Source organism: Vitis riparia, chromosome 2 (genome assembly GCF_004353265.1).
Source record: "Vitis riparia cultivar Riparia Gloire de Montpellier isolate 1030 chromosome 2, EGFV_Vit.rip_1.0, whole genome shotgun sequence".
Lineage (NCBI taxonomy): Eukaryota > Viridiplantae > Streptophyta > Magnoliopsida > Vitales > Vitaceae > Vitis > Vitis riparia.
In genome coordinates this window covers 15,619,157-15,631,445 of record NC_048432.1, presented here as the reverse complement: position 1 = coordinate 15,631,445, position 12,289 = coordinate 15,619,157, and the positions used below count along the sequence as shown (strand labels likewise).

General features: G+C 35.2%; 1 protein-coding gene across 1 annotated transcript; it reads left to right on the top strand.

The window, feature by feature from the left end:
- The first annotated feature begins 2,908 nt into the window (after positions 1-2,908).
- On the top strand, positions 2,909-6,561 carry LOC117904028 (protein HOTHEAD-like). The gene is made up of 5 exons (XM_034816561.1): positions 2,909-3,335; positions 4,346-4,987; positions 5,084-5,472; positions 5,578-6,143; positions 6,253-6,561. Exons 1-5 carry the CDS (start codon positions 3,251-3,253, stop codon positions 6,305-6,307), a joined length of 1,737 nt encoding a protein of 578 aa, XP_034672452.1. The 5' UTR covers positions 2,909-3,250; the 3' UTR covers positions 6,308-6,561.
- Positions 6,562-12,289: the final 5,728 nt, after the last annotated feature.

Here is a 12,289-nt window from a genome sequence, read left to right as displayed (position 1 = left end):
ATACAAAGGAAAGAAAATAGAAAGGAAAAGTAAAAGAAAAAAAAAAAGAAGGAAAATAAAAATAGTATTTAAGATGATAAATTATTTTTATTTGCTATTTCAAACTCATTTTATTTATTTATATTCATCAATATAAAAATTAAATAAATTTAAAACGTATAAGTTTTTAATTAATTTTAATTATATTTAATTTTCTTTAAAATATTTTATTGGATAATCATGAGAAAATCATTTTTCTTAATATTTTTTTTCTTTCCCGATACTTTCCAAAAACATAACCTAAACAATCCTATTATGATACTAAAACTTTTCCTTCCTTTTATATCCTTTCGACATGAAACCAAGGTGACAGCTGTAACCCTCATCATGATTCCATCAAAAAATGCAAACATTTTCCTTTTCCATTTTCTCTTCCCCCATTACCTCCGGCACAATAGGCATCAAAGCATGGAAAAGTAAAGCAAGCGTTGTTTCATATGAAGGTAATTATTGATTCCACTTCGTTTTTTGGTGAAAGTGATGTCAAGGTCCCATTAACACCCACTCAACCTCACCTCACCTCCTGACCCACCCCTATCAGACATGAGGCTTAGCGTCATGCCACAAATTCTTTGATGCACTGGGCTTTGAAGAAAATGCTGCTACTGAAGTAATTTTGGTTGCTCAAATCGAGTCGTGACTTTCGACTTCAAGAATGCATTTACCTCTCCAATTCAATCGCCGATAAAGATGGCATGCATTATAATTTATTAGATATGTTGGAAACTTAATGCTTTGTCAATGAGGCTGCGACAGCAGACGGCAGCAGCAGTGTGGAGTATCTTCCCCTGTACCCTCCACAATAATAGCCTTCCTTTTATTTATATAAAAAACCAGAGGTCATAACGAGAGAGGATGATATTAAGGATGGGATCCTTGCACTAAATAAAATAAATAAATAAATAAATATTAATCATAAGGCTTATGCAGTACATGACCATCATTATTCTCTGCAAATTTTCATTTTTTGAAGTGCTAAATGATGGCTTTATAATACAGTCAAGCAATTATTCATACGCCATTGCATAATGAAAATTTCCACAATATTAATTGTAGAAAATCCTCATCAATATTAATACTAAAAAAGACCTCATGCGTAGTAGTTCCAATTGGTGTGGGCAAAGGACAATGTCATGAATGTTCCCTATGATTTCATTTCATCTCTTTAAGACTAAAATTCATTTCAACCAACCAATTGGACGGTTGTCAAAAACATTTAAGAATTACTATAGTTTTCAAATTATGTACTAAGAAATTCCCGTACATTATTTATATAAAGAGGGTGTAACTGATATGTTACAATGTCTTTGTAAAAGATCCACAATTTTCTTTAAGTGATTTATTATAGCTAGCTCTGCCCTATATGGCTTTGTTTGAAAAGTGTTTCTAAAAGTAGTTTTGAAAAACAGTTTTTGAAAAGACTTTTTAGAAGCTTTTCTATAATGTTTTATAAAATAAAAATCTGTTTAAGAAATTAAAATGTTTTTAATATGTTTGTTATGTTTTTAAATATGCTTTAAAAATAATTTTTATAGTTTTATTATTCTTAATAATTATTTTTTAAATTAGTTATAAGAAAATAAGTGAAAATAATTAAAAGATATTATTTAAAAATATCAAAATTTGTTTGATAGTGTGATTTAAATATAACATTTTATTTTAAAAAATAAAAAACTATTTTTAAAATTTTCTAACACAATTTAGTTATTGTTCTCTAAAAATATTTTTTTTAAAAAATAAAATAAATAAATAAATTTAGAAAATAAGTAAAAGTTATTTTGACCCGTTTTTAAAAAACAAAAGAAAATTTTGGGCCAAATTGGTTATATTTTTTAAAAACTATTTTTAAGTGAGAATAAAAAAAACTTTTTTAAAAACAAATTTTAAAAAACATGACCACCCGGCCCTCATATTCTCCATTTTTAAGAACAAAAAATTATTTTTTGTTTTTTAATTCATAAATATATTTTTTTTTCCATTTTTATTATTATGAAAAACATAAAACTATTTACTTTCTCTACTGAGTTCTCTAGCCCATTATAATCCAAATTCTTTTGAATTATTTTGGGGCGCCCCTCAAGCGGTGGCAAATAGATTGACGGTGCAATCCCTTCTGTCACTGTCACTATCATTTGCCGTAGTTGTCCATTGATCATGACCCAAGAAATAAATTTTCTTTGTCAACCATTTAAATTCTTAATATGATATACTACACCAGAGTGTTTTAAATCAATTATTATTAAAATTTAATTATGAAAATTAAATTTAAAATCCCCCATAGTTAAGATTTTGGGTTCAGAGTCTACAAGGAATTTTTGTTAGAAAAAAAAAACATATGGTATAGAAATAATCTCCTTAATTAAGACATAAAAGAGAGAAATAATCTTTTAAAAAGAAGAAGAAGCATTAATAACCCATACCAACTGCCCAAATAAGTCAGCTTTTAATTTAGGGGACAGGTAATGGTCAATATAAATGCAGAGGACGAAAGAGCTGCGCTGGACGGTATGGTTAGAGCCACTATCTAACAGGATTTCTACTTGTAACCTTCCCCATTTAGTGAACCTGAACTACTTCTCACAAGCAGTTGGATCTCAATTAAATCTTCCACACCTAATTTTGATATTCCTTCTTCTCACAAACCTCTTAGTATTAGTCTTATCGTCTATTGATTGGGACCAGCCCCACTTCAGATTTCAAATTCAGAGGAGAAGTAGTGATGTTGGCCCACATTTTTTGTGGCCAAAAATCAAATGACGCACACTGATTAGGTGCAGTTTTCAATGCCCAACTGTCTCTCTCTCTCACTCACACTCACAAAAATATTATATATTTGGCAACTCGTGATAAAAATAGTCCAATATTTTCTACAATATCTCAAGTTTCTTCTTTCCTTTTTGCTTATAAAAAAGGACCTCCTTTTCTTTGTTTTTGCTTTAAATTCGGGAAATGGGTGTCACAGTATCTGCACTTTCTTGAATCTTTAGGCCTTGGGGGGATTAGAATACAAGTTAGGAGATAGGTTTGTGATCTGTCTTGGTCTTGGAGAAAGTGAACAAGAGATCTTTGTACCAGGCCAAACTTATTGCCCGCAGAAATTGTTGGGCTTTTGATTTATATAAAGAAGCCTTGTAGAACACCCCACATTGTACAAGCCATTTTCCTCTTGGGTTTTTTTTTTTTGGGCGGATTCCAAGTGAGGTGTGGGAGAATGGGAGTTGGGTTGTGGCGATTCATTCTTGCTGCTTTTGCTGGAGTGCTTGTCTTCTTTCATGGCTTCTGTTCTTCAGAGAAAGGTGCCCAGTCTTCACTACCCTTTTCTTTTTCTTTGTTTTTTCTCTTTTTTTTTTGCATTTTGCTGCATGCCCTTTGTACATTTTTCTGAAAGGAAGTCCCTTGCTTACACAATTTGGTAACATAAAATATTCATAATAAGTCTCTCCAATCCATTCAAATTTTCACCAATAATGAATTTCCCTTCATTTTTCTTTTCTCCCTATGTTTAATTTTTTTTAATTCTTCTATATATATATTTTAATATTTCTTATTTAACAATGGAATAAATGATCAGATATTGAAATTGATTTTGTTTGACAATGGGGAAAAATCAATGTTTTAGGAGGTAAAAGGTCATCAATTTGAAAAAAGTGGCTTATATTTTAACCGTTGATCCTATTAATATCACAATGTCACAAGTTTACAAGCATGTAAACTTGGCCTCATTTACCACCTCACGTGTCTGAAAAATGTGCTACTAAAAAGCTACCCATATTTTGAATTAAACGTAGATAACTATCACAAAGGCCTTGCTGCACAAGACCATTATTGAAAGGGTCCTGTGCTTGCAGTTAAGCATCAGAAGAACAGGAATATATCCCATGACTCTGCCTTCATACTAAATGATATGTTTCCATCAAAATCGATACTACTCTCATCGCAGTCAACTTCTAATTAAGAAAGGGAATAAATGCCATGCAGTGACCCAAAAAAAAATAGAAATCTGGGGTCCAAAAATAAGTTACCTGTCGAGAGTGTTATGAAGTTTGGTTGGAACTTGGAAGTGGCAGGTGGTGAGATATTTTCGTAATTAACAGTGTTTCAATGGTGTCAGTTTCATTAGGGCATGCATGGGGGTTCGTCTTCAATTTGATTAATTCAGTCATACCGACCTCACCAACCACAAGCATAAAATGCGGCTCTTTAAATGTTGTCGAGCTTTTGATAATTTTCTACAATAATCTTAATTATTGTATGAATGTTAATGTACAGAGAGTGTAGTGAATTAGTATAATCTTTCTCTTTACAGCTCCAAACTACAGCTTCATGCACCAAGCCACGTCCGCGCCGGCGCTTTCATACTACGACTACATCATTGTCGGCGGTGGTACAGCCGGCTGCCCCTTAGCCGCCACTCTCTCCCAAAACTACAGCGTTTTGCTCCTGGAACGTGGCGGCGCACCCTACGGCAACCCCAACATCACCAACCTGGGTTCCTTTGGCGCCCCATTCTCCGACTTCTCTCCAACATCGCCGTCGCAGCGGTTCGTATCAGAGGACGGCGTTATTAACGCTCGCGCGCGAGTTCTTGGCGGCGGAAGTTGCTTGAACGCGGGGTTCTACACACGCGCGGGGCCGGATTATGTGGAAGAGGTGGGGTGGGATAGTGGGATGGTGAAGGAGTCCTATGAGTGGGTGGAGAAGGTGGTGGCGTTCAAGCCGCCGATGCGGCAGTGGCAGTCGGCGGTGAGAGATGGGCTGCTTGAGGTTGGGGTGTTGCCGTACAATGGGTTTACGTATGACCATATATATGGGACCAAGATTGGTGGATCCATATTTGACCCCGACGGCCACCGTCACACGGCGGCTGATCTGCTGCAATATGCTAACCCTACCGGACTTACTGTTCTTCTTCATGCAACTGTGCATAAGATCACCTTCAGAAGAAGAGGTATCATTTTTTTATTTCTTCAATTAAAAAAAAAAAAATAGTTTTGTTTTAATTTTTTTTTATGTAAATGATGACATCACTGGATGAATTAAACAGGAAAGATAAGGCCAGTGGCTCATGGGGTGATATTCAGAGACGCGTTAGGAAAGAAGCACAAAGCGTACCTGAAGAGAGGCTCCAAGAATGAGATCATAGTCTCATCTGGAGCACTTGGAAGCCCACAACTGTTGATGTTGAGTGGGGTGGGCCCAGCCCAGCACCTTAAGGCCCATAACATTTCACTTGTACTTGACCTGCCCATGGTGGGCCAGAGGATGTCAGATAACCCAATGAACGCCATCTTCATCCCCTCTCCTCTCCCAGTTGAGGTCTCTCTCATTCAAGTCGTGGGCATCACCCACTTTGGCACCTACATCGAAGCCGCAAGCGGTGAAAACTTCGCCGCTAGCGGTCCTCAAAGGGACTTCGGAATGTTCTCCCCCAAGGTACACGTACACTTCATCCCCCATTTCTGCTTTCCTTTTTCTTTTGGGCTTTTGGACCATCATGAATGACCCATTGGGCCCAAATATGAAACAACCCATTTGCAGATTGGACAGCTGGCAACAGTGCCCCCAAAGCAAAGAACACCAGAAGCCATAGCCAAAGCCATAGATTCCATGAGCAAGCTTGACGAAACAGCCTTCAGAGGAGGATTCATCCTTGAGAAAATCATGGGCCCAATCTCCACGGGCCATCTGGAGCTCCAAAGCCGCAACCCCAACGACAACCCCTCCGTAACATTCAACTACTTCAAAGAGCCTGAGGACTTACAGAGATGTGTTAATGGCATGCAAATCATTGAAAAAATAATAGAGTCAAAGGCATTCTCCCAATTCAAATATGATTACTTATCAGTCCCAGCATTGATCAACATGACCCTCAATTTCCCAGTCAACTTGGTGCCAAGGCATGATAATGCTTCCACCTCCCTAGAGCAGTTCTGTAAGGACACCGTGATGACTATATGGCATTATCATGGAGGCTGCCAAGTTGGTAGCGTGGTGGATCATGACTATAAGGTTCTTGGCGTTGATGCCCTACGAGTCATCGATGGATCAACCTTCAACGCCTCTCCTGGGACTAATCCTCAGGCCACCGTCATGATGCTTGGAAGGTATATACATCTAAATATTACACCCTACTCAATTGATATTGAAATAATCCTAGACCATATCAGCATATGTTACTACTCGAGAGATGATGCTTGATTTTTTATGGCGCAGGTACATGGGACTAAGGATTCTGAGCGAGAGACTTGCGAGTGATCTGTCCAAGTAGATGGACGATGAGCATCATTACTTGTTTTATTTTTTATGGAGATTCATGCGCTTGAGTTAGAGGTATTGATCAGTTGGGAGTTGATAATAGTTTGAAGCAACTCTTGGTCTAGAAAGAGGTTAATTGAGAATGAAAAATGTGTTCAGTCCTTGATTGCTCTTTAATACTACATTAGTTACGGTTGTGCGTGGAGATTTATTTCCTTGTTGAAACTTGTTAGTGGATTGATTAAAGGTTGGTTTGCTTGTCGACAATTGTTTGTGAAGGTAGTCAACATGATGAAAGAAAATGAACATGGATTTAGGATGGGTAAATCTTAAGAAAATTAAATGCCCCTAGCTAGCTAGGTCCAATATTTTAAATAAATGGGTACTATATAACAGTGCATTATAAACATTGATGTCTGAAATATAATGAAGGTAGTAACACCTCAAAGCATAGAAGTCATAAAAGAACAATCTTTGGTGTAATTAAATTATAGGGACAAAGTTATTGTAGAAATGATCAGAAAATTCAAAAAGTTGCATAAAGAAAATCCACTGGCAACAGGCTAGAGCTGAAAGCTCTTGAAATAATGGTAGGGTTGAAGCCAAAGTAGATAAATTAGGTGATGAATATTTGACAGAAAACTGTGAAAGGTAATGAATATATGAGAGAAAAGAAGGAAAAAGTAAAGATTTGAAATAAGGATAGAATATATGGGGTCTACCCATTACTATACAATTAATGGGAATTGGTTAGAACCAATCTGCAAATATCTAAGTTCAACTTCACATGGGATCATAATGAAGCAAACAGTTGTCAGATTCTGAGAGAGGAAAGGTTAGATTAGACATGTCCATAAGTTAGTGATGAAGTAGGTAACACTCCTATTAAAGGGCTGAGTTAGAAGAACAACTCAACATCCGATGCTAAAAATTTCAACTTATTCAGACCAAATGAATGATGGTTTCTCAAACAAATTAATGCAATCGATCGAGGATTGATACCAATTTTTGTTTTCTTAGTAAAAGAACAAACAGAGATATGCCTTCATAGGCCAGATACAAGGAAGACAAAAGCATGTGAAGACTATGGCCATTATCCTGATTGGACAAAAATAACATTGGATTCAAGGTTGTGTTGAATTCAGAGTCACCCAAAAGACGAAAACATAAAGCACAATAAAAAAAACGAGAGGAATATGACACATAATATACCTTGAGGCCCAAATTTTCTTGCCTCCTTCTGTAAGCGAAAGAGGGCATCTCTCCTCTGGACTGCTTTTTCTCATCCTCCCTGATCCAAACAGATATGGAGGAAAAAAAACATTCATAGGTCGAAATCATGCTATGTAGAATCTCAAACAATAGTAAGAAGCTTTTGATCAGACAAGAGCCTTTGCATGGAATGCTAACTTTAAGAGAAGGCATCAAAGGATATCCCTGGCATAACCCTCTAGCATATGCCATTTCTCAATGGCTTATTCCATAGCTAGGGCTCGAAAAGAAGAGCTTTCTGGACTATATATATGTGAAGCTCAAGGGTCCCCTAATTGGCATAACCCAGATGATCATGTGGCGAGCGGACAGTGTTCACTACTAAGCGAAGTAGTTGTAGGGCTTCTCTCCTTCTGGCAGGAGATGGCAATAGATAATCCTTTGTGGCTTATCTCCGGTGTTGATTAACTTCCAATGACCCGCCAAAGGAGAGTTGCCCTGTGACTACTTCTGCTTAATATAAACTGATCCAAAGGCCACCACCATCTGCCTCAAGAAACAAGGTACCGTTATATATCAGAAACCAACTGCATGTACATATTTTAATTTCATTCTCCTTTTCTTCTATATATAGCTCTCTTGTTTTTAGAAATTTTTAGCTTTCATCAAGATCTGGTCATACTTCACTGATGATATGATTATTTGGTCAGCATAGCGTCATCAAGACCAAATAATTTGTTGGGGAGTAAAGCCAACCACAATGTGCATCATTTGCACATATGGATGACAGCTCCACAGATATTTTTGCTAGTTCAATCTTGATCGCATTAATAATTGAATTATATACCCTCTACCCTATGTTGATGAAAGGAGGGATAACTGAATAGTAGAGAAGTTTGACAATAAGTTCAGAAGTTGCTGCAGTAGTACAGGTTTTCTAACTACACTTCTCCATTTTCCTGGGAAATCATTTTGAGAGTGCAACCAAACTAAATAACATGAAAGACACAAGTTTGGTAGAAACAAACAGTAAATTTCTCAAGAAAGGCTTTCAGTTTATCTTATTTTTCTCATATGACTTTGAAACCTTCGTTCCATCTGCTGCCAAAGCAGTGATGACTATTTTCAACTTTATCCTGCATTAATACTTAAAAAAATCAATGGGGTCCGTCGTCCCAAGTGTAAAATTGGCCTAACAAACAAGCAACGCATTTGAACATGATCTATAGATTTTAAGGACTAAAGTTCATTCATGATAGCCAGGCTTATTGCACAGTAATCGAATGCATATCCGAGCCCTTCAATGTTTTCAACAGCATCACTGCAGGCTTATGATTTGGATAAATGGAAGAGTTCAAACTTAATTTCCTTCAAGCTACTCTTTTTTGTGCAGTTCTAAAGCAACAATTTAAGTCTTTTCTCTGACTTCCAGAAAGGTTGAAGGAAGGAAAGGTCCTAACAATTTAAACTTCAGCGCTAGCTCAACGGTGGAACTTCATCACTGCTGGTCAGGAGCACAGCTACAAAGCTTCAGCCCTTCGTGTATGGTTCTGAAGTTCCAGTGTCCCTTCATTTTTGTTTATATTATCTACCGGAGGAACTTCATGAAGGCATATTAGAAAGAGCTGGTTGATGACATTAAGATTCTCTCTCTGAAGCCATCCGATTTGATTTGATTCTTGTTTTGAACTTTTGTTGTCCAAATAGAACCAGCTAATTTCATACATCTTTTTCTATAAAGAGTGTTTCCTGAACCAGCTAAAAATTCATAATAAATTGCAATGAGGAGAATAGAAGAAGTGCCTTCAAATGTTTTGATAGGACGGAAACCTAGAACTTGTTCAATTTGTGGAAATATGCAATAATCCCGAGGGGAAAGAGAACTTCTAGTTAAACAATTTGTTTCTCTCCTTGTAAGAATATGCATTCAATTGGTATACAAAAATCTTGAAGCTCATTTTAATTTTATGGATAGTTAGAAACATAGATCAGACAACTAAAAGTTTGTACACAAATCTTACAGCCAAGTTTGATTTATTTAAACCAGTCATTATTACAGATGGTATGTTTCAATAATCTAATATACATCAAAAGTTGAAAATTTGATCATATTTCTTAAAGCATTAGCTTAAACTGCAATTGCTTGTAGCTTAATTACAAGAGCCTAACCCATAATGATTTTTAAAAAAATGTAAAAGAAAAAAAATTATTGGTAAATTTATGACATTAAGGAGACAAATCTCTTGATCCTTATAAGTTCAATTTAAAGATTCTAAATTAAACAAGTCCAAATATAAATTTCATTATCCAACATGAACAATTCTTAGTCTAGATGAGAACAAATTAACCATTTTTAGTTTTTGCTTGAACTTTGTTCCAAAAACATGGTCACTACCTTTGGATTAAAATCAAGATAAGCGATATTCTTTATGCATGATATTAAACTACGTGTTGCTCTTGATTTGCATAAACTTAAACTATATATGAAAAAAAATTGTCAAGTTGAAAACTTGATAGAATAATTATGGCCAAAATTAGATTGCGATTGTAACACTAACAAAAATTCAAAAATAAATAAATAAAAGTGTTGGCAAAAATTAAAGTAAAAGAAAAAAAATGTTTCAATTATGCTATGACTTCATCTTTTTGGGACATTTTAAATTTCGATTTCTTACTTTTGCAAAGGGAGGAAAAGGTTCTTCTACTCTCTTTGGTTAAGCTGTCCACAACACGAATACTTCTTTCCTCTAAATATCTATATCTTTTTTCCCAATCTATTGTTCTATAATAGCAGTCGCATATGGAATATCGAATCTAGCTCTTAGTTAGTCTAGTTCAACCCCTCTTCTGTCTAATGACAATCGATAATATCTTGCTTGCAAATTAAGCAAGAAAAGGGATGTCATTAGTTTGATTAAAAGTTATGTTTTCATGATTGGATCAGTTATTAAATTGAAAAAGTTACAGATTCATAATTCACTAGTCGGATTCGATCAAATCGGTGATGTCACAACTATATATTATATATATAATTAAAATTAAAAAATAATAAATAAATAAAAATAATAAATTATATCTAAATTTTGACAATATCTACTTTGTTTGTTGAGTTTTTTCATTTTTTATTCCATTTTTTTATTTCTCTATCAAATTGTAAACAAAAATCACAATTTTAATCATAAAATTAAAAAATGAAGTCATCAACAATTTATAAAAACCCCACATTAATTTAGAGAATCAAGTCATCAATAATTTTAAAAATAAAAGAATTAAAAAAATTGAAATTTATTACAAAAAAAAATTCAAAATAAGAAATTTACTTTCAAATCAAATATTTATTTAAAATTTAAAAATTAGAATTTCATTTGAAAATCAACAAAAATTTCAAAATGCAATAAATAAACAAAAAATGAAAAAATTATAAATATTAAATATTAAACATAACATTAAAATTATAACAACAAAAAATTAAGACATTAAATATAAAACATAAAATTTAAATTTAAAAAAAAAAAAAAAATGGGAGTTTAAGATTTTAGTTTCACACTTTCACCTGCTTGTCAATAGCATAAAGGTGTGCTGTCAACGAGGGGAAAGGAAAATGCGCGACAAAGAGTGGTTTTCTATGTGAGGAGGGACTCGTCAATGAGCCAACGACTTGCTACGTACTAGAGCTAGGATGGCCAAGGGGTGAAGCTAGAGCGTCACGGTACAAACTATTGGAGTTGGGAGTTTGGAACTTGCGATGAGAGGCAAAGAGTGGTTTTCTGTCTGTGGAGGTTTGTTAGCGGCATGTGGGCCATCAACCTATTGCTAGAGTTAAGGTAGTTAGGGGATGAAACTGAGGCGCTGTGGCGGTGGGTTCGCTAGAGTCATCAAAACGATGTCGTTTTGATGCCATTAAAATATATATATATATATATATATATATATATATATATATATATATATATATATATATATATATATATATATAGTTGAACTATCCAATTCGTCAATCGAACTACCGGTTCACCCGATTTGATTTCGGTTCAACCATATTCCAATCCAATTCACCAAATTGGACTGAAACCATGGCCGATAGATCTAGTCCGATTTTTAAAATCATGATTAAAAGGTACACTTCTAGGCAAAGAGTGGTTTTCTGTGTGAGAAGGGGCTCGTCAACGGCAGGCGGGCCAACGACCGACTACTAGAGCTGGGACGACTGGGGGGTGGAGTTAGGGCGTCATGTTACAGATTGTTGGTGTTGGAAGTTTGGAACCCCCGAAAGGGGAAGGAGGAAGGGAGGAGTGGTTTTTTATGTGTGGGGGGTTCGTCGGCAATAGGCAGGCCATCGACCTATTGTTGGAGCTATGTTGGTCAAGGGACGGAGCTAAGGCACCGCAAGGGTGTATTCGCTAAAGCCATCAAAACGACATTGCTTTGATATTGTAAAAATTAAAATAAAAAATAAAAAAATGGTGGAACCGTCAAGTTCGGAAGGAACCGACCGGTTCGTCGATTGGACCATCGGTTCATCCGATTTTATTCTGATTTAACCATATTTCGGTCCAATTCACCAAACTGAACCAAAATCGTGATCGATTGATCTAATCCGATTTTTAAAACCATGATTAAATGGCAAACTTCTAATTAGGAAATTAGAATTCCTTTAGTAGCAACTTAGAAAATATTTCAAATTCATGCTTAAGTTATGGTTGTGAACTCTGTTCAAGAAAAAAATAAGTTAAAAAAATTTGTTGACTCTCTACATTCAATTTTTGTTTGTGATTTGTAGAAC